At 51.8% G+C, this 23,348-nt stretch overlaps 1 protein-coding gene across 1 annotated transcript in view; it reads right to left on the bottom strand.

Annotated features, from left to right (window-relative positions):
* The window catches only part of LOC128278484 (ecdysone-induced protein 75B), a 79,342-nt gene that overhangs the window by 37,772 nt on the left and 18,222 nt on the right, over positions 1-23,348 (bottom strand). Inside the window, exon 2 of the mRNA XM_053017215.1 lies at positions 3,070-3,158. Coding sequence (XP_052873175.1) covers positions 3,070-3,158 — 89 coding nt within the window. The remainder of the gene's footprint in view (positions 1-3,069; positions 3,159-23,348) is intronic.

The following is a 23,348-nucleotide window of genomic DNA, read 5'->3' as shown; positions in this document are numbered from 1 at the left end:
ACCCGTTCCCCGTTTCGGAACGGTCGTTCAACCGTTGGTGCTGAAGCCGCCGCCGAGGCCCACCAAGCCCAGGTCGGTCGGTCGGTCGACAGGCCGCGCATAGGTGTTGCGCCAGAGCGGGTGGTGCAAATGGCCCACAGCTCGGCGGCGCATAGGCGCCGCCTGTCCTTGAGGCCGCCTGTCGTTGGTGCATATTTCGCTGCTGCCAATCGAACACGCTGCGGCCACCGCGGCCAGTGATTATTGCCCAATGCGTCTCAAACGGGCGAACGAGGGGCTGCGATCATATCTTAATTCCGAGGGCTACCCCACCCGCTCTCGGTTCGAAACGCGGTGAAGGGCAGATGGCGACAGAGGGAGAGAGAGAGAGAGAGCGTCGCCCGCGCAAAATTTTGCGCACCTGCGCGGCGCGCGTTTGTTCGATCCGATCGGAGGATCGATCTTTGACATTTGATTCACGCGCATCTGTCACCTAGCCAAAGTGGAGCATGACCGTCTGGAGGAAAACGGAGTATAACATAAGGGCGAGGACAGGAGGGTTGGTGGCCACACGAGCGCACACCCTGAGCGAAAGGAAAATCGAATTAATTTACCCCCTATTATAGAACTCGATTCGAGTCCTCGAACGTTCATTCCGTTCATTTTGAGTTCATTTTGCTATAGCTTTCTCTTTCTGCCCTCTCTCTTGCTGTATTCGGCTTTCTCTCTTGTTGTGTTCACTCGAACGGTAGAATTTCCGTTCGAGAACCATAATAGGGGGGTTAGTCTCGGCACGGCCACAGACCGACCCCGAGCCGAGAGCGGAGCGATGTTGGAGCGGTGCTGCGGACAGGTTAAGTTGTTCCTTCTTGTCTTGTCCGTCCCTCCTCGCGTTGCCTGCCTGCCACGCCAAGGTCTCCCTCGCCAGAGAGCGATGGGTGGTGGTGGTGGTCGATCTTGAGAAGTTCACTAACCCCACAAGACCACGGCGCAGCGGCGGCCAAGAGAGAACGAGCAGAGAACCGAATTGGGAAAGGAGCTCGTCTCGTGTGTTCGCGACAGCACCACCCCCCACCCCGACACACACGAGGGCGGATCGAGAACGATCATTCGCTTGACGCGGCGCGCGATGCCAAATTCCTGCGAACAAACACACCCGCCCGATCCGCACACGATGCTCGCCACGGACCGGGTCGGGCGGTTTATGGTGGGATTACAACATAAAGGCCCCCGTTCGTCGCTCGTTGGGGCCACCGCAACGAAATTCACGCAACACCCACCGATCCGAGCCGCGCCGCGCAACTTTCAAGGACAAACTACAATAAAGTGCGCGAGCGAGGGAGAGAACAAAAGAGACAGAGAGAAGGAGAGAACAGCTTGCCGCAAAAGGAGGCCAGCGCCGACGCCGCCGCCGCCGCCGCCGCCGCGAGGGGACCGCGAATTCGCGCGAAAGGAGAACGCCGTGCCAGGCGAGAGACAGACGCGAGAAGTCAATAAACTTTGGCCAACGACCGCGAACCGGGTGGAACCGGGCGGGCAGGCGGACTGGGGGCCGGAGGAAAACGAGTTCTTGCGTGCCGCCCGCGTTCATTCACTCCGCGCTCTGGTCCCCCCGGGCTGGTGAACAGCCCATAACCTTCGCTCCCTCTCTCGCTCCCGTTCGGTGTCCGCGGAGCATAATTAATCAAACAACGCGAGTGAACGCGGATGGGATGTGGAGAGGGTGGTCACCCGAAGGCCAACCCCGAAAGGGTCACTGGCCGCTTTTCCATCGGCACGGCACCCCCAAAATTCATCCCAAAATATGGGGTCCCCGCGATGAACCCTCGTCGCCGCCGTTGGGGGTGGGATTGAGGTTCATTTTCCGGTTGCAATTTTATGCAATCGACACGATGACCCTCACAGGCTTCGGGCCGGGTTCTTGGGGAAGTTCTCCGAAAACCCCTCCCGGGGTCGGTGGTCTTCGAATCTTCTCTCTCTTTTTTCCCCCTTCTAGTCCCATTCTTTCAGGGACCCCCCCGCTACGGGGTCACACAGGTGGAACACACTCACACGCTGCGCGCCGGAGCCGGATTTTCCATTCCATTTTCACTTCCCACTTCGGAGTGGCGGCAAGAGGTCATTAAACCGTGTCGGGGGGACGGGGTCCAAAGCGACCCACCAAGCCGCCATTTTCCCTTCGCCAAGGTTCTGTGGGGTCCGTTCGTTCGCGCGCCGCCCGCTGTTTTAGGTCAGTAACCTTTCGGGGGCTGCTGGTGGTGGCCCCACAGAGAGCCGAGCCGTGTGGTCGATGAACCCTCGCCGCCCGCCCCCCTCCGATGATCACTCACCAACCAGCCAACCGAACCATCTGGTGGCCCGGGCGCGGCACGGACGAGTTCTATGATTTTTATAAGCACCCGCTCTCTCTCGCTCTCTCTCATCCTGGCGCGAGTCTCCTGCTTCTCTTTTGATGGCCACCCGATTTTCATCACATTTTCTTCATGATTTCCGGCTGGGTCTCTCTCTCTCGCGCTCTCTCTATCTCTCTCGAGAACACAGAACAGAACGCGCCCGCCAACTGTTCTTTTCCCGCTGGCCACCCTTCCCACCTACCCCGGGCTGTCGTTAGGTAACGCGTTAGGCCCCATTTCATGACCTCCCGCTGCGTCCCTCGCCGGACCTGATGACGGTCACTGAACGGGTGTGGGTGGGCCCGGGTCGGGTCTCGGGCGGCCGGAAAGGTTACTGAACGTAAAAGAGCACTTCCGTTCTTCCCTTCCGTGAGAGAGAGAGCGCGAAGAGACCGCGAGAGGGAACCCGTTCTTGGCGTGGGGGGCTTTTGACAACCCGCCCAAAAGTGAATGAACCTTCCTTATGGTCGGTTCCCCCGGGATTACGCTTATTGGAGGTCCCAGAAACATTGGTCCTCCATTTGGTTTTTTGTTGTTGATTTTATTTCACTCACTTATTATTTGTTCACTACCTAAATCCGATTGTGCACTGGAATCGGGATCATCCTTACACACCGGGCTGAAAAAGCTCAAACAGGAAACGGGAACCCCGAGGGAAAAGAGACCCCAACCCAAAGAGCCCTCCCCACAGACTTACCTTGCAGCCTTCGCACGAGTGGACGCCGTAGTGGAAGCCGGACGCCTTGTCGCCGCACACCCGGCACAGCACCGTCGTGCCGTCGAACTCTGTCGGAAGAAAAGGACGAAAAGCGAAAGAAAGAAGGTTAGTGAATTGGCCAAAAAACAAGGAGGGCGCAAACAAAAGCCGTTATCAACCAAAATGGCGCGCGGTGCATGTGACCGATAAGGCGCCTCGTGGGGTGAAGGTTGTGTTCTCGAAGGGGCCTTATCGCGACCACCACCATGAGGTAGGCATTTTTTTGGCGGGAACGATGCTCGAGTGACCCACATTCCCGGGGGGTGGCGAGATAAACGGACAGCGCCCTCCGAAATTTAGCAGCAACAGTGTTGGGCGGGCATGAGGAGGAGAAAGTCCCGATCGATGGCCGCCGATCGCCGATCGCCGATCGATCGGGTCTAACCGGAACCAACAACGGCGCGGCTCGTTGCGTAAACCACACGACGGACGGCGGTTGCATAATGATGATCGCCTGACGTCTTGGTGGTGCCGCCGCCGTGCCATTTTTCTGCCCTCACAAAGCGGGTTGCTACCTTCAGCTGGTTTGTTGATTTAATGGCAATTAGGTGGCACAACCCGACACACTCTTCGCAATCGTCTAAATCAATCGCAATCTCGCTCCATCATCAACTCTCGCGATCGATGATTGAACCACGGCCATTTCACGATTGATGTTATCATCATCGAAAGTGGGCGCCACATCATCAGCAATCAAAATTGGGTCGACGGCGAAAGGGCGACATGAGCCAATCGCGTTTCCGGATGATGTAGACCGGGGAATAAGCTAATCTCACAATTTGCAGCTGATTGGAGTCTTTTACCGCATTGAAAGAGACACGAGAAACGTCACATTTTGAAGCGTGTAAAGGTAACGTCGATCATCGATCGAAGGAAGGAAACTATTCGAGAAAACTCTGGTCTTGATAACTAAATGTTTCCGGTTTCTTCCATCCTTTTAGCCAAATTTCAAATAACCCGCGCAAATAAAAGCCTGGTGGGCAAGTCATATCTCTGGTCAGATCTCAGTGGCCAGTCCAAATCTTCAATTTATCGATCGATCATTCGTCCAAGGCCCTCCCTGTAATATTTATGACCAGTTAAGGGGTCTGATAGACACCGAAAATTTAATGTTCGCAATGCGATTTTTAGATAACGAATCTTCGTGGAGCTCATGAAGCAGGAAGCACAAGCAAAGGTCTTCAGGGAACAAACAATTGGGAACCCCATTTTTTCTTGACATCTTCATATTCGGCAAAGTGTTGCTCTCTGCGCAAAGTGCATGTTCCATTGAAGCGAAAAGGTGATAATCTGACGGGGCCACACGTCTGACAAATACGGCTGTTTAGGGCTTTAGTGGTTGTCATCATGCTGTAATCTAATCGTGTCGTCTTCGGGCCCATTCCGATTCCTTCCTGTGGTTTTTAAACGATGGAAAATGCCACTTCAGTGTTTTCTGCCCATTTTCGTTCAGTTTGGGATTCAGGACTGCATCCATCAACAATTTTACAATTCCTCATCTTTGGAGCCTGTTTACTGCACCAGCATGATGATAATCTTTCGGATCTTCAAAATAACTGCCGAATTGCCGAATTTCTTCTGACTTCTTTCTGTGGGGCTATTCGAAGAGCAAGGTGTATGCCACAAAATCAAAGACCATTGAAGAACTGAAAGCTAACATCAGAGCCAAAATTGCTCCTTTTACGCCCGAAATGTTGTAAAATACAATGAAAAATGCCCGCTATTTGTGTGTCTAATGAAGGCGTACATTTGACCGATATTGTATTCTAAGTGTACTGTCAATAAACGCATTGTATACCCTAAATAAATCTTGTTCATTTGTCAAAATTGACTAAAAAATGGCCGAGTTATTTAACATTTAAATAGCTCCTGTCATGATGGCGTACACTGTAAAACATCAACCCAATAATTCCGGTGGTAAAATCTTGAAATCAGGGCATACACAGGGTTATCCATCCATCGGAGTTTCAAAAACAAATTTAACAAAAGTTTTAAATGATTGTTTTTTAATAATGAAGTTTGTGCTTTACCATTATGCGTAAAAACACAATATTGTTCAGATGGTAACTGTCGATTCGGTGGCTCGTTCGTAGATTATTCGTCTCGTTGCTCCGATTAATCGGTTTCTAAGCGAAAGACGTCAGTTCGAACCCTGACACAGCATCAACTTGAATGCAAAACTTTAAGTTGGTGCGTAATAAAATAAATAAATAAACAGTCGATTCTGATCAGATAGTTTTCAATAACTTTTTTGCACATTTCGGGGTTGCTAACTCGGCCACAACTTGGCGAATGTTATGCTTTTCAAATGCTCCAAAGTTGCACGCTTGTCAGTTATAACCACTCGTGTTGTGTGTGGCTCGTTGGCCCCGTCTGGCTGAAGCCACCTATCTTCTAAGTCCATATCTTCAATTGCAAGCCAAGAAACAAATAGTTATCATCTGGCGGTATCGCTCGAAGTTGATGGCCCTCCTTTCGTCGTTTTCGAAAAAAGAGTGTAAAATTGCCAGCTCTGTAATTTCGAAACTACAAAATTGATAACCCTGCACTTGGAACGGTGCTAAGACCACAACCAACTGTTCGCATTCGAATTTTACAAACATTTCTGGCATAATCCGGATCGCGCCTAATGGCCGCGATCGGGACAGAAACTCGCTGCTCTCTAACGTTTGGCTCGCTCCTCTGTCGTAACGGGCCGCCCGCGATCATCATCATCATCGGCCCGTCGTGCCGTTTTCGGTGGCTAATGATGGGTTTTTTCACCTTTCGTGGCCAGCCACCCACCCCACGGTCGCTGGAGGAGCATCACCAGCGCAGCGCTGGGCTGGCGGATGCTTCGCCCCGAGACCGAGGTTAGTGACTTTTGGTTTCCCACTTCTTCGTCTTCGTCTTCGTGACGGCTTCCCGGCATTTTCCTGTTTTCGTGACCACACCACCGGAGCGACCGGCCAGCCGGAGCAACGGAGCGGTGCACTTTCTTTTTCGACATCAAGACGCCAATCGGCGGCGGCGGCAGCGAGGAGAGTATAGTAATTGATCCGGTCCGGGCGGCCGCGCGGGAAGTGGGCAAAGAAGAAACTAGAAAACCCGCGGCCCGCGACGGCCCGAGAGAGAAAGGGAGGGCAGGGTGGAGAGGACACGGCGCTTTACTTTCACCACCGCCACCAGCGGGCCATCGTTGTGCTCCTCGGTTGAATGACCGACTGCGTAAGAGAAATGTGTGAGGAAAAGGAGTCTCTCTCTCGCTCGCTCACTCGCTCTTCGAAGTGATGGGTGACGAAGAAGAAGAAAGGAAAAAGGCGGTCAATTCCGCACCTCCGGACCTCACACCACAAGACCCCGACGCCACCGCCGAAGGAGTTCGAGAGTTCGAAAGCGAAAGCGAAAGCTTTCTCGTCACCTCGCCCGCCGCCAATCGAGGCCAGCGCAGCCCCCGGAACTGGTTCAAACATGGGTCCGGGCGGCGTCCATTGACCCCCGGTCACTACGCGCGCCGGGTTGACCTTTTTCTCCCGAGTTTTCCCCGAAAACTCCAACGTTTCTCCGTTGGAAAGCGTCCGACTTCCGAAGGGCAACGACCCGACCCGACGACGTGCTAAACGCGGAGTTCACTTCCGGTTCGCTGTCTCTTTCGCGATCGTCGATTTGGATCAGGTGGTTACAGGGCCCTCCACTTATCAGCAGCCACCATCATCATGGTGCCCCATATCAAGGCATTCCTCCCCACACTCGACTCGACGCTGATGCCGCCGATGATTGATGATAAAGAGGAAGTGCTGCCGCTGCCGATGACGATGACGATGATGGTGATGCCGTCGCCGTAAGCCTAGTCTCTAATGCGGCGGCCGCAAAAATGAGGCCAACTGGCCATTAACGGTGCGCGAATATGCGCGGCGCGGCGCGGCCGCTAGTGGATTGATTACGATGCGTATCAGGGAAGAGTGAGAGTGAGTGAGAGAGAGCGAGAGAGAGAGTGACGAATGCAGTTGTGCAATTGTTATAAAACATTTCCTTATCACCGTCGCGGGGCACCGTCGTGTGTGGAGCAGCACCGTACCGGGTGGGAGCTCCCACCATTCGGTGGACTTTCACAAGACTCACTACTTTACTTAGCTTAGGTTTAGACAGCGTGTAAGTATGACCGACCGGATTTTGCTAACCGATAGCCGTTAAGTTAGCCCTAATCATAACGCCCGTGCCTTGTTTTGACATCTGGCAAAGGAATTCAATTTAACACAAAACATATCAACTTCGAGTCGCAGCCATGTGAAGATCCACAAGATCGTAAAATGGGTTCCCCATGAACTGAACCAAAAGACAGCAGGAAATCCGAACAACCACAACTGAAACGCTGCTCGTCAGGCACAAAAGGAAGACATTTTGCCGTCGGCTTCTAACTGGCGATGAAAAGAGGGTTCATTCAGAGAATCCTTGGTGTAAAAGATCTTCGTAAGTTCAAGAGAATCATCAACATCGTCGGAAAACAATGCTCTGCTGCGTTTGATGGGATCGGAAGCGTTTGATCTACTATGAGTTACTGAAACCTGGTTAAATGAATTGATATGGAACGCTACCAACAGCAACAAACCCATTGAAAGAGATGGAATTGATGGAAGGAATGGACAGAAAGCTGGAGGAAATGTAGAGCTAGTTCGTCCAAAATAGTTCCAATCAATGCCCCTTAATTTTTAGGGCCCCAAATACTGAGTGGTTCGTTTTGTGTGAATTTGCAGCTTCAAAAGCCATCGCACTAACGATCACACAAACTTATAACGAGCTAATCGGAGTTAATCAAACGTCCCTACATTATTTTGAGTGGGCTTGGGTAGCTTTAACAATAATTATCAATTTTTATTCAATATAATGTTTAAACCTGTTCGCCAAAAATTAAAGTTTAAAGTGGGACTTGGCCAAAGATCCCTATCTCTTTTTTGGCATCTCCTTTGATTCCTCGTAAATAGCAGAAATATAGCGACCTTTAGAGCGGCAAACCAATCCCTTGACCCTTGTGTCCTTTGTTACAACAATAAACGTTCGAAAAGCCCCCCCATAAACAATAGGCGGCGCGAGTGTAACACACAAACTGTGTCAGTGTGTCGTCGGAAAACACACGTCGGATATCGTGGAAAAAGTGTGCTCCACACCACGCCAAAGAAAACTCCGGACACGCCGCCGGTCATTGCACTCTGCTTGGAAAACTTTCTATCCTTGTTACCCCGCGCGGGAGAGCGAAAAAAATAAACAACGCGAAAGTGAAACGTGAGAGTAGGTGAACTTTAAAAGAAAATCACTCACCCTGAGACACTTCCACCCACCCCCCACGGTGGTCCGTAATCGGTACACAAAAAAGAGCAAAACAAAATGGAAAGTTTCCACCCAATTCCATCGTGAGGTGCGCCGCCACCCAAAAAAGGTCATTAAACTCTAAACATAACACACTCCGGCCGCCGCCGCCGCCGTTCGTGCACAAAATTGGCACGACGACGAGGATGCCAGGAGCCGGGGCCGGTCGCACTTTCTCGAACGCTGATTAACGACGGCCTGAGGGCCTCTCCTGGGCATGGGCAGAGGAGGTCCGCGTAAACCACCAGAGCGCCAGGGCCTCGAAGAAGAAGTGGCCTCGCCAGCGGCCATTGACTTTTCCGCCTCGCTGCTGCTGGTGCTGCTTGCCGGGGGTCCAACATAACACACGCACCACATCATTATGCACCCGAGGCCAGCCAGCCAGCGGCGGCGCTCGGAATAAATTCGAAATCATAGTTCCTTCTCGACGGAGCGCCGCACACCAACAAACCAACCAACCAACCAACTAGTAGCCTACTACGAAGTTCGTTAACCCAATGCTCGAATTATGAGCCGGATGAACGAGAGCGTAAGCGCGGCGCGGTGCGGTGTGGCGTGGCGCGGCGTTGCACATGCGTTATGCTGCGCACCGTGAGAGGTGTCGAAAGACAGAGGGCCGTGCCGACGCGCCGCACGCATGCAGCTGCTGCGTTGATTTTGTCACTTTCGAAACCGCTCCCCACGGAAGCGTGAGTGAGAGAAAGAGAGAGCGAACAGGCAACGAAAGCGAGGGGGGGCCTTTCGGAGTGGCTCCAACTCTCACCAAGGACCAATTTATATCGCCCCACCGTGGCGGCGGCCAAACGGATGAAAGTGAAAAGTAAAAGTATCATCGGCCGACCGACCGACCGACGCGCCGATTCATCGCTTTCTCCGCGGCCGGTGAGACGAGCATAAAAAAGAGCAGCAACGAGCAAGGAACAAAACAAAGCGCGGACGAAGAAAGCCCCAAAAGCGAACCCACAAAAAGTCGGTCGGCCGGCCGCCCGAGAGATTAGATACAGCTCACCGTGAAGCGGACCCGCAGCTTCTCATCTCACGCGTCGTGAGTTCCGCGTGGGTTCGCGCTCACGCAGCTCGCACTTTCGGTTTCATTTCGATGAGCGAGATGGACTCGGTGTGATGAGATGAGATGAGATGCGTGAGAAGCTTCGTTCGTCATTTTCGTTTCTCGCCTCGCTTTGCTGCGCGCGTGGGGATTTCTCTTCCACCGCATTTTTTGAAAACGCATTCGTTATGCACTATTTTAAGCCCTGCGCTGCCGCCGCCATCCTCCTCTCTTCTGGTCTGGTGGAATGTTTTTCACGGAGTGGAGCGTATCGTCGTGCGCGATTTTCACTTTCAATCCCCGGAGGAGAGGGTTTTTAGTTTCATTTCGTCTCACGCGTTCGAGAGTTCGTTGACCACCGCCGACTGACGACGACGACGATTTCTTCACCCCCCTCGTGCAGTTCAATGGACCACCAACCAGCTCGAGGAAGTAGAGCGCGTCGTAATGCCGGAACTGTACACGCGCGATGGCCGCGGATCGTCGTGAGGTTTCACCCGGAGCAGACGGGGAGTAGTAGCCGGGAGTGAGAGAGAGAGAGAGGAAGTAGTTATCGTCGCCCGCCGTCTTCGCGCATGATTGTGCCATGCCGTTGTCTAGGTCATGAGGTAAACGGCGCCGCGGATCGATCGAAGAAAACGGTTTCCCTACTTTCTCTCTATCTCTCTGTATCCACCCCAAAAGGTCCCAGCTTCCCTTTGGCCAGTCGGCGCGGGTGAACGACCCCCGTCCCGGAGGGTGTAATGCTCTCGGTGGTTGCTGGACGGTGGGTGAAGTTTCCAGACTGATGGGCGATGGGCGAAAAAAGGGAAACCAAGTGCCCGTTTGAACCTCCGTGACACCGGAACGTCGGAAAACTGTACGACTTTCTCCCCGTCTGGTACCGACGACCCCTCGATTTTTAACGTAATTTTCGTAAATCGTTTCAAGCAGCGCTCCGCGTGACTGACATAAAGATCCGGCCAATAAACGGTTCGGTGCCGCACTTGTGGTCCTGAATTTAAATCATTCCTTTCTTCCGTTTCCTTTCCTTCAAAACTCACTACTTCGCCGATCGCCAAAAGTGGAATCATCCGAACGCCTGACGCGGCGTGTAGCACGTGTTGCAGAAATGTAGGCGCATTTTTCTGCGATGGCCCATCCACCGTGGTGAGTGCCCTCTCGCGCTCTGGTGGTGCCGGGTCAAGGTTTTAAAAGGCCCTGCCGGCGAGCGAGCCGCAGCCTTTTGGCACGAGGTTTGTGTCCTTTAAGAGTGATTTAAACGGCACCACAAGGAGGAGCTCAAGCAGAAGCCTTCCTGGCAATTCGCCCGATAAGCCACGGGGACATTCGCCCGGTTCCCTACCAATTCCGATTGAAGGCCGATACAACCCCCCCGGCGGGTTCGCGGTTCAATCGGTCGACGCTCCGATGCTCATGCTCTTTCGCGCTTGAAGAAAATGGTTGCTTGGTTGGTTGGTGTGTCGTGCCGTGTTATGTGTGGAGAACCGATGTGACGCAAAGGTCAACGACATGCGACGGTGAGGGCATTGGCATGAAAGGCCCGCACATGGCACCGCGTGGCGCGCGCGCACACCACCGCGCGCCACCACCTCCGACCAGAAAGAGCCAGCAGCGAGCAGCGCCAGCAGCGAGTTCCCCCTTCTTCTCACACGGACGCGAGGCAATTGAACTCTCCCGAGGTTCGCTGCCGGGTGAAGGGGTGCTTGAGGGGGGGCCGCTCCAGCCCGCAGTCGCGTTATCAAAGAGCCGAGCTGGCGATGGCGCTTAGTGAGTTCCGTCGTGAGTACTACATGAAACTCATCGTGCGAGTGCGAGCGAGACAGCCGGCCCTCGGGGAGTAGTGAGTGAGTGAGAGAGCGACTGGTGACCGTGAGCTGCAGCTGTGCCGCGGAATGGTCGCGCAACCATCGCCCCGTCGCCGTCGCCGTCGACGGGGGCAATGCACTGTTGACCGTGTGCTGCCGCCGCTTCTTCTTCTTGTTCTTGCTCTCCCTCCCTTCTCCCTGTGCGCCTCATCGGAGCGCACGAAAGGGAGCAGCAGCATAAATATAGCATAATTCTCGTCCGTTTCGTTTCCAAACAAAATCACCCGACGACGAGAACGCTCGGAACGCGGCGTACTTCTCTCGCCGTCGTCGTAGGTCATTAGCATAAAAACGTCGCCCCCTTCGTCGACCACCCACCCGGCTCGCTCTCCGATAATGTACGAGAACGAAGAAGGGACCGAAAAAGACGAGGAAAAAAGGCTACGCGCGCCGCGTACACTTGTTCTGCCGTCTCTCCGTGTGTGTGTTTTAAATGATGGTTTCGTTTTAAAAGGGGACCCCGAAGATGTCGGCATCGGCGAGATGCGTAAAAAAAGCCAATTGGCATCCGCAGGAGGGTTCTGCTGGCAAGAGAAATGCATTCACCGTCGCGAGCATAGAAATGTGCGGTGAGAGAACTCACTGCGCGCACTCATGCATGGTGAGAGTGAACGCGGCGCGAGTGAGAGAACCTTTGCCGCCGCGTGTTGTTGCATTGAACTTGACACATTTTGACAGGTTTTTGTTCTGCTTTCGGCGGAGCGGGACATGCTGCGATGATGCTGCGATGATGCTGCTTGCGCGGTCGCGTGTCCCTTTGCGTGTTTCGGGACGATTTATCAAGAGGACGTCCCTACGCGGTGTAATAAGACTCGCTCAGAGCCTTTACCCCTCTAAAAATCATAAACTATCTCAGAGCTGCCTTTCACACTTTGCGAACCCTTGCCGACGACCCGTAGTCGCCGACTCCCTGAGAATCGAGGCTCTCTTACTCCAGATAAGAGTCACTTCTTTCTGAGCCTTTGTCGACGACACGTAGTTGCCGACTCCCTCAGAGTCGGGGCGTTCATGCTTCAGACACCCCCCCCTGCCAGTGGAGATCTTTGGAAAAGCCAGGGTTTTAAATCGCCCAGGTACCCCGACAGACAACTGGCACGAAATTTTAAATTTAAATTAGAATTAGAATTAAGGTACAATTTGTTTTAGTGTTAAAAAGAGACGAATGTTGGGCTACTGCAGCTCAAAGTTCTCTATAGAACACCAACAATCCTTTTGCGTGAGGAGTGAAAAAAGTATGGCCAATTGTGCCAACTATAATTAGTTGTGGAAGATCCTTCGCCGGCGCGGTTACCTATATTCAAATCCGGTTCGCCTTTCGGTCCGGGTGAGCTGCTGATGATGGGGCCGGCGCCCCCGGAGGACGACGGTGACGAGCTGGCCACACTATTGTCCATGATGACGACCGGAGGCGGCGCAAGCGGTGCTGGAGCGGCCGGTGAAGTGGCCGAACTCACAGCCGCCGAGGTAGCCGCCGTGCTGGTAGTCGAGGTGGCCGACTCCTGTTTCGGGACCATCATCAGCACCGGATGATGGTGCAGCAGATGCGGATGATGGCCGCTGTGGCCGCGGTGATGGTGGTCCGGCGATTTGCTCCGCAACATTGCCTCACCGGCGGCCATTTCGGCCGCGATGCTCTTCATCGAGTTCAGTATCTTCGGGTGGGCCGTGTAGGTGCTGCTGCCACCTGCCGTCGCCGCAACATCAACACCATGATGCTGCTGCTGCTGCTGCTGCTGATGGTAACTTGCGATGACCTGTTGTTGTTGCGACGGGGGACCACCACCCCCGGGAGACACTTTCTGGACCTGCACCAACACTGGCGCGGGTGGTGGCGGCGGTGGCGGTGACGATGATGCCGGGGCCACCACCACCACGGAAGAAGAAGGCGAGGACGACGGAGACGGAGAGCTGTCGGCCACCGTCGTCACACGCATTTTGTTCTCCTTGATCACCGTCGTCGTCCCGACGGCGCCTTTGCTGCTGGCCACCGGGCCAGCATAGGGCGGCGCTGCCGGGTGTGGGCCATGTGGGCCACCACCACCACCACCACCCACCACCGATGACGACGGTCGGTGGATGGTGGGAACCGGGTGATGGTGATGATGGTGATGATGATGGTACCCGTCCGACAGCATGACGGATGACGGGCGCGCACACACACGTCACAGCGAACGTATTTTCCTCCGGTGGGCTCGTGTGTTTTTTTTGATAAATTTTCCTTCCTTCAAATATTTTCGCTCTCTCCAGCAGCGCACCACTGCGGCACACGGCACGGAACACGGAGAGAAATTATTTTCTCCTCCGTACGGGCGTTTATTTTTATTTTCTCCTTGCGCGCCACTCCGAAGCAATTCCGAATTCCGTTCCGAAAGAGGCGTGTGCGCGCGGCGCGGCGGCACACGAAAACGAAAGCTTCACACGCCACTTTCGCCCACACGGAGCACACACAACCACGATCACGGAACACGGTGCGCGAAAGGGTTGTTGTTGTGTGGTTGGCTCACTTTTCACTTTCCTCCCAAAAAGCGGGCGGAATCACTTCTCATGGTCACGGCAACAAAAACAACAACAGGACAACGACGACGCAGGAGCATTTTCGAGCACACATACACACACGGCACAGACAGATCAGCAGGACCCCCGGATCGTCGACGAAGACGTTGCTAACAACAACGAGCCTCCTGACGTTGCTCCCGTCGACGGGGCGCTGGTTTCCGTGGTAACCATTGTGTGCTGTTTAATTTTCCTAATTTCCAGACGGCGGCGACCGTGATCGCTCCGCCAAAGGCCACGTTTTTGAACACACACGTTTCTTTACCCTCTTTCTCGAGGGGGGGATAAGCACTTGAGCTCTAAGTTTTCCTTGCACGAACAACGTTTGATATGCACGCTACTGAAGATGATAATAGGCCGACCCCGACAACGTGTTCACTCCTATCTCTTAAATTAGAAAACACAAAACTCCGACCACAACAAACGGAACGATAAGGGAACGGACATCAATCGAAACAAACGGATATACTCTGGTGAGTGGCGTGTGGTGATCTGCCGAGCGCACGAACGCACGCACGCACGGCGAAAGACGACGACGACCGAGGGCCACGGGACAAAAGCGCGCACCCACCTCCGAGACGAACGAAAGGAAAATCAGTACTGGCCGTGCGGACGGTCCCGGTCGGCCGGCGAAGCTGAAGCATCGAAAAAATATTGAAGGTCACAACCGCCGCTCACTTCTCACGCTCACTCACTCACTCACTCACTGTCAGCTGCACGCGCGTCACGCGAGAGAAAAAGTTCGCTCACGCGGCATCATCGGTCTCACTCGCACCGCCGCTACGGTGAGAGAACGGGAACGAAAGCGAGAATGGCTGGCGGTTGCTTGGTGTGTGGGGCTTTCGCCCTCTGTATTGTCGCAAAAGCAAAAGCGCCCCGCGAGTCGCCGACTGCGAGCACTCAATTGCACAACACAACACTTTCGAATGCGAACCCGCTTCTTTACACCAATAATTTCGCGGCCACTCGCGAGTGGCGGTCGCTGACCGCGGCCAACAGTGCGAGCGATCGCGGCGATCAACGATCGTGCGCCCCGATGCGCGGTTTGAAGGTTCGCGCTCTCTTCTCACGCGCCCGAAAGGGTGATCTCGCCCCGCGATCGCCGCCAGAGAGGTACAGAACGGGAGGAGAACCTCCACGCCAGGCAGGCAGTGTGACAGAGAGAGAGAGAGAGTGAGATGATCTTCACGAGTGCGTGAGAACGAATTTTCCAAACGAAACTCTCTTTCTCGTTTCTAAATAGGAACATTCTATTGGGTGTATAACTTAATTCCTGCAGTTTTTATTCGACATTTGTGACCTAACTACAATAACAAAACGTATGACTACTTAATTGAAAATATTGCCCGTCGTTAGTAATAATTTCATTAGGTTGTGAAAGCTCATAGTGCACCACACCTTTCGTATCCCACCATATGCACAGCAAAACCGTTGCAAAGTGAATATTTCGCTTTGGTAGCGATGAACCTGGTTCACCAAGCTGTATCCAGGTCTTTTAGCATTTAGGATTCTGGAAATAACCGCCTTTTTCATCAGCAGTGACGATTCGGTACAAGAACATCTTTTTCTGCCGTGCAAGCAGTAATGAAAAAGTACTCCTCGCAAAAACATTTTACCAGGAACAAAACATGACGTGTTCAAATGCTTAAAAAAGGTGTCGTTTACAGTTTAACAAAAAAAGCCTATACTGCGTTAGATGCGTAATGACAGTAGCTATCAAACAGATATTTCATAAAAAAAAAATTGTTATGTTTAATGAGTAACGCCATCTATTGTAAAACGGCACGAATTAATTCACACGCCTAATACTTATTTTCATGTTTTAATGTAGCCGAAGATTATAAATTAAATTGCAACGAAGAATGGTTGAAGTATAACATATTTGTAACAAAAGCCCGCAAGATCACCAAGAACACCAAAACAATTCATTAAAGTTCGTTAAAACAAAGTTCCACGAAAGAAAGCATTGAAAAGGACCACAAAACAGACCACAGAGGATCTTCCCACGCGCTGTCCCCGTTCCGAGACAATTCCAAGGAACACACCAAACAGGCCATTCGTCGTCACCCACCCCCAGCCCATCTCGTTCCGTCCGCGTTCTCCAGGAAATCTCAGAGGAGACCTTCCTTCGGTTTGCGCACTCACCGCGGATCCGGACCCGTCACGGTCGCCACACACACACGGAACCACGGCAAACCAACTGCCAGAATTGGGGTAGTCGACCGACCGAACGACCCCCTCGGGCCGTATGGGGCCTCACGGTCAGGGTTACATGAGCGCGCGAACGCGGTTTGCAAGAACAATCCGCGCGCGTGCGAGAGAGACAGGACCGGACAACCGCAAACGGCCGACCGGGTGAAGGTGAAGAGACCTCTGGCGGCGGTGGTGGTGGTGCGTAAGTGTTTGGCCAAAAACAACCACCCCAAAAACGGACGGTGTTGCGTAGAGAGGAGAAAGATTCAAGGGCAGCACGCAGCACCGAACGCCGAAAAAAAGAGCTTACAGAAGCTTGTGCCCGGAAGACGCCGACGAAAGCATGCCAAGGTGTGCGAAAGAGAGAGAGCAGGTCGATCGAAAGAAAAGTAATAAATTAGCAGCAGCAACAACCGGGGAAACGGACACGAAATGTGGTGTAGAACCGAAGGAAGGAACACACGACACACCGATCGCGACAAAGTAACGTAGTTCCTCCCCAACCCGAATCGTGGTGGTGATGGTGAGCAATCAACAAACCGAAATTATGCAAACACCGAGTTCAACACAACAGATAGGAAAGAGGGAGTCTGGCCCCCATTTTGGCCCCAATCTGACAACGGTGAGCCCCTTAACACGCAATACCCCCCAAAAAGCACACTCTAATCACCGTCGTCTTCATCTCCGTCCGCTCCGTGTGTTGATTGCAGCTGCGGCTCTGGGAAGAATCGGGACCGGGATTGCGCAATGCGATCCACCTCCGCGAGAACGTGATCCTCAATCCCTCGTCGTGGAATTGATTAGCGCCGTGTGTAGTGGGGTGATCTGGTTGCGATCTCCTCCCCGGTGACCGAAAAAAACGTTCTTTTTTATGGGCCGGGTGGGCCACCTACCACACACACACACACACACAGACAAGAGCGCGAGCTACGCCGTGTGGTAACTGCGACATCAAAGAGCGTCATACGCACCCGACTGACCGACCGACCGATGGGGGATTCGAGAATTTCAGGTTCAAGGGCAAACAACAAGCCGGAGCAGCCAGCCGGCCGGAGATTGTGGGAAAACACAACCCGGCAGATTGGGCGGTGGCCCGTGGCCCGCCTTCGCAGAAATCAGAACACACATCATGCGTAATAAGGAGCACGCATGCGGCGGTGCCCCTTACGCAACAACACGCACGCAGCCGCCGTGTGCGTTGCGCGCTATTTTAATATACTAAGGTGTTCAATAAATTTTTTGTCTCGATAGCAGAGAGCGTTGCTATGAGTCTATTTTTTAGTTATATTGGTACACTCTTCATATGAACGTAAGTGAAATTTCACTTCAATCGGTCGCTTAATTTTTTTTTCAAGCCATTTAGTATCGATATGTTACAATCGATATGTTACAATTTTTTACAATGGAAAAAAAATCAAGTACCGTGAAGTTATTGAATTTTTAGTTTTGGAAGGTTTAAAAACAAAGGAAATTTTTGAACGAATGATGAAAATCTTTAAGGACTCTTCGTCTTCAATTAGGTGGTTAAAAGGGAGGTTTCTGAGTTTAAACAAGGTCGTACTAGCTTTCAAGACGATCCACGTCAAAAACGTAAAAAAAAACAGACACAACCCCCGAAATCTTAAAAAAAAAAATACAGGATGTCGTATCGGAAAATCGTCGAATAACTTAAAGAGATTTAGTATAAGGCCTAGCCATCTCATTGAGCAGTATAACCAATATTTTGACTGAAGTATTAGGTTTCAGAAAGCTGTGTGCAAAATGGATGCAGCATTCGCTAAAAATGGAACAATGCATGCGGTTGTAAAAACATTTTGAAATGAAATGAAAATTGTTGGAGTATCCACCGTATTCACCATATTTGGGCCCAAGCGACTTCCATCTGCTTCCAGACCTAAAAATGTCCGCTACTAATTCCGCAAAATACGGTTCCACAGGAGGCTTCAGAGAGGCAATACTGAAGGCAATTTCAGGGGTGGCTATACTGAATAATAAAATCATAACCATAAGAATGTGTTTTTCTTATCGAGGAAAAGAACTTATTGAACAGCCTAGTATTGGCCCCAAAGCATTGGCCGCGGGTCCTGATCTTTGTGTTGGGGATCAGGAAGCAATGGGCGCCCGCAAGTCACGCACAGATCAGAGGACCGGTTTCATCTGTCATAGGCGAGAGAGTGAGAGAGAGCATATTGACAGTGATTGTCGTGAAACAATTGGCGAGCGGGCGCGCGCTAGGGGCTATTTTGGGAGCCTGAGCCTGAGATCAAGATGGGCCGGCGGTTGAGACTAATGATCGCGGTGTGTGATTCGTTTTTCAGGTGTGTCTTTCGACGAACGCCTTCGCGGTTTCGTTAATGATCCTTGACCGCGCAACAGCAGACGGTCCGTGTCCGTTTCCGCCGCCGGTGAGTGAACTATCGCCGCGTCTGTCCTCCACAAGTGCGTAGTATTTTTTGGGGCTGTTTCGCCGCCGGCAGATTCTCGCAGTCACAAAGAGGTCATGGTCAACAGAGCGCACACGCACTTCGCGATCAAGCGATCGCGCGTCGGTGAAGGTCCATTTAAAAAAGGACAGACGTCGTGTCGTTTCTCGTTAGGGGTTTAAGGGGGGTTTTCTTTTATGGGTGCTTTAGCACTTTTGGGAAACTTTTACTGGCGCTGTTTTCGCTGTTCCTGAATTTATTACACGGAAGTGGTGTTCCTCTCCTTTTGGTTCAACCTTGAATTTTCGGCTCGTTGAGGTTCGACTTTTTTTTTTAATAGGCAAAGTTATCGGCCACTCGGGAAAATGCACATAAAATTCTGAGTGTCAGCCTCTTAATTTGTTTGTCGCTCTCTATGCTTTCCACAACATCCGAGGACTATGAAAACGCGTCGGCTGTTTGAAATGTTTTAGATAGCAATTAGAATGGTCATGACACCATCGGTCTAGCAAGAATGTTTATACGACGATAGGTTACCGGCTTGAAACATGTTGATTGAGAGACTGTTGATCAACTCAACTAGGATATTATGGCACGATCCAACGATCGAAGGCGATCTAACGCTCATCTCGAACACTTATAGGCGTTTGACACGGTAACTTTTATAAATCATTTTATTATTTCCACCTATGTTAATAAACATAATTGTCGTTTTAGGGGTTCGAAAAATCCATACGTCGTGCAAGAGAAGCACTCAAAACGAGTGACGAGTGTTGCAAAATATCGACAACCGATGTTTCCCGTCTCCGGAAATCGCATAATCAGTAGAAATGGTGTTGAGAATAGGCTTTCAAGTAGCTGCGATTTGACATAAATGTTATGCGAACACACCAGCAACTATTGACGACCTCAAGATCGAAATTCAAATTGCCATCGCCGAGATAGGACCACAGACAGCCCATAATGTACTCAAAAATAGATCGATCGAATGGGGTACTGTGCTAAGCCAGCCGTGGTGGATATTTCACCGAAATGGGTTTACATAAAAAAGTTGAAGAACCAATCTTTCAAATAAATGTTCAAGCATCGAAAAATATTAAGCCGTTTTTATTTTAAAATAAATGGGAAAATAAATCTTTCGAGGTGCTCCGTGTATAATCATAAATTGTTTATAGTAAAAAGCTCACAAAAATATAAAGTAAAGAAGGTAAAATGGTGCAGCATTCTTCAGCTGAAAAGGATATCCAGTTCCAGTGAATGAAACCCCCCAAAAATTCCCCAAAAAGGCGGTATCAGTTCAGGGGCCAAGTAAAGTCTTAACTGTACTACACACCCCAAAAACCTGTTTGCCACCAGCCTGAAGTCGTCAGCGAGAGTTGTGAAAGACTTTGGCGATCTCAGGCAGGCAGGTCGAGAGAACGCCAGTGGCCATTAATATTCTCTGCGCAATTGTTGCGATTTGAAAACCCCTTCGACCGAAGAAAGCCAGCAAGCCGAGCTTCAAAACAACACACAAACACACGGGCAAAAAGCCTCCGATATCCGCAGAACCAAAGCGACAAACAGCCACGACGAACACGGCGAAGGAAGAAGTCCTTTTCGGACCACTCCGAGTGCGCGCGTGGCACAAGAATAAGGAATTTGCTCCGGGAGCGCGCCACAGTCGACCGACGACGACGACGGCCACTGGAAAGGTCAACACTCCGCGCCGAGCAGGCATTTTCCATCATCATCTTCTTGGAGCCCCTGCTCCTGCTGGTATTGGAGAGGAGAGCGCCCACTTTATATTCACCGTAAATCCGTCAGTCGCCGAACGATCGGCCCGCGCGCCATCTCTTTCGCCCGTTCCTGTTCTTGAATTTTCCAACGGCGCACTGACCGAGAACAGAGCATAATAATTTGCGATCGCCATCTTGGGGCCACCGCCGTGTGGATCGGGGAGTTCTTTTCGAAACTAAAAGCAGAGGCACAACAACAACACGCGAACCCTCCGACGATCACTTCGGGGCGCCGCGACGTCACTCGGCTTGCTCGAAGAAGAACGGTCACAAAAGAGATTTTCCTCCGGCGAAGAAAACGACGGCGCTCCAGAGCACACACACAGGCGCAAACTGGCGATCATCCACCGCGCGCCGAAGGTGACTGACCTACGACGACGCTCTTTATTTCACCTTCCAGGCAGTTCCGATCGGCTCTTGGAGGGTTGGATGGTTGCTATTTTGCGTTGCGCGGTTGAGAGTGGCGAGTGAGAAAAAGAAAAAAAGGGAGGAAGAAGCAAAGCAAAGAAAAATAGTGAAGAGGAGGAAAAGGCCACCGCTGGAAGAAGCACATGGCACGATCGAAGCACAGAACGAACGGTGAAGAACCGTATAGCAGCAGCAGCTCGAACACGATCGATGCTGAGAGTCTCTCGCTCTCGCTTCTCGCATCTCACACGCGGTGACGGTGAGAAGATCTCACAAGAGCTGAGTAGCGAGACGCGAACAAGCGAAAGTGAGCGGGAGATGGTGAACCCGCGTGATAGTGCGTGAGTGCACTTTCTCACTAACGGCCAAGGAAAGTGCAGAAAACACTCCAAGCTCCACTCCGTGTTTTTTTTAAATCATTTTCCTCGTTTCTCAATCTTCTGAAGCGGAGTTTAGATACATTCCAAATGTTCCTTTTCTTTTTGGCCACCCACTTTTCCACACACACAGGGAACGAGGCCCCAAATAAGAGTTTGGCTTTGGCAGAAAGAAAGTAGCAATGGGCGAGTCGTGTACCCCACACCGAAGAAAGACCGAGAGAAAGAGAGAGAAAGGGACAGTGCTACCGTCGAACGATTTCCAATGTGCTCTGTTCGCCAGGCAAAACCCTCTACGCTCTGCTCCGAAGTTAATTGAACGGTGAAGGTTAAGTCATTGCTCTCGCTTTTCCTTCCCGCGCGGTCGTTCCGTTCCCTTGCGTGCGCGCGGAACGGAGAACGAGATTCGTTACCGATCACACACGCGGGACGCAAACACGAGGAATGTGTGCTTATTTTAATGCGTGTGTTCCACCATTAGGGCATTAATAGTATTTATTAGGCCTTCAAAGGATTCACAACAAACCAACCATTCATTTTAAAAGGGCCTCCGAATGAAAGAAGCTACTGTTCCGAGTCAGTTCCCAGTCTTCGATTAACCGACCACCGATGGGGGGGGTTCAGTGAACGACTGTTTTTGCTAACCTTCACCAGCATCGTGCGCCGCCAACAAACCCCCCCAGCGAGGCCAGCGAAACGGAAGAAAACGGAAAATTCGACCGCCAGAAACGTAGCTCAAAACATTTGGGCGAAACTTTTCCCGTTTTTCCGCCCGGCGGGCTCCGGCCGTGGCTCGGTCGACGCACAGAGCACACGGAGCGGCGAAGAAATACGGAGCAATGACCTAAACGACGGTTTATTCACCCAATTAATTCAAACCAAGCCGCTGCTGAGGCTGTGGCTCTGTGTGCGCGCGCCTTCGACAAGATTTTGGGAGGAAAACCAGCGAAAGAGGACGCCCCAAAAGACGCCGCCGTGAAGCGGGGCGTGGAAAAGAGGGAAAAGCGAGGCACGGTGCGATGGCGCAGCATTAAAAACGAAAACTCAATTGTTGCCACAAAGAGAGCGCACGCCGGAACGAAGAAGCGCAACGGCCGATTGGGAAACAATAACAACAACAAAAAATGCGGCAAATAGAGAAAAGCGGCCTAAGCGTGGGGCGGTTGTAACGAGAGTTTTCCTTTCGCGACTGACTGACCGCCACCGCCGCCGCCGCCGGTGGCGAAGAAAGTTGATCGACTAACAAGCGCGACACCCCCCGGCCAACCGACCACCGGCCGCCCGACTCGCCATTGGCCGCACCATTATTATTAAATTATTATGGCAGTGGGTAAAACACACCACCCGCACGCGGGCGGGTGCCCCTTTCTCCTCGCGATCGGGAAAAATGCATTTTACTTTCGGTGGCAAACGAACGGCTGGCCGTTTTGGGGCTTTTGGTGCTGCTTTGAATGAAAATGAAGTTTTCCACTCTCTGCGCCAATTAGGAGGACCCCGCCGAGCGCGTGTGTCGCACACTTAAACTCGAACTGCGCGCGCTCGTGTTTTCGAAAGCCGCGCGATATTTTGTTTTTTTTTTTTCGTCGATCGTTGGGCGAATTTTCCGCTTTTTAAAGTTTGAAAATAAAAGCGAAAGCGAACCCCCGATCGATGGCTGCGTCGGTCGTTGGACGAACTAACTGCAGCAATTGACGGATTTCGGATTAGCTCAATTACCCCACGCCACACGGGGTTCGTTCGTGATGGCCGCCTAATGGCCTTTCACAGACGATCGGTCGGTCGCTTTGCATCGATCACCGGGGATCATGATTAGCGGGTTGAGATGAGTTTCAGTTGCGAGGTACCAGAGAAACCTCGTCTATGTTTTTGAATTAAAATTTTTACATTTTAAAACAACATAAAAATTAAATTTTCGTTCTCAGCACTTATACAGTATTTGAATTTATTTCACCAGAAGGAGAAGACAAGAGTGGTCACAATGGTTAGAAGGACATCTTTGAGTCCTAGACTGTCGTTTCCCCAAAATAAGTCATCCGAACTTCACCTATCGAAGGTCCAAGGTTAGCACTAATAGTGACATAACTGAGGAGATTCCCCAGTAGGTAATTATTCAGTCCTCCCGGAACAATGTACAGCTATCGACCACCATCATATCCAATTAGCTATTGGCTTCACGGAACTTCGCCTATTGGCTATTGGCGGCAATAATTATAATACAACATGAACGG

Source organism: Anopheles cruzii, chromosome 2, assembly GCF_943734635.1.
Source record: "Anopheles cruzii chromosome 2, idAnoCruzAS_RS32_06, whole genome shotgun sequence".
Classification (NCBI taxonomy): Eukaryota; Metazoa; Arthropoda; class Insecta; order Diptera; family Culicidae; genus Anopheles; species Anopheles cruzii.
This window is presented reverse-complemented; position numbering and strand designations above follow the sequence as displayed.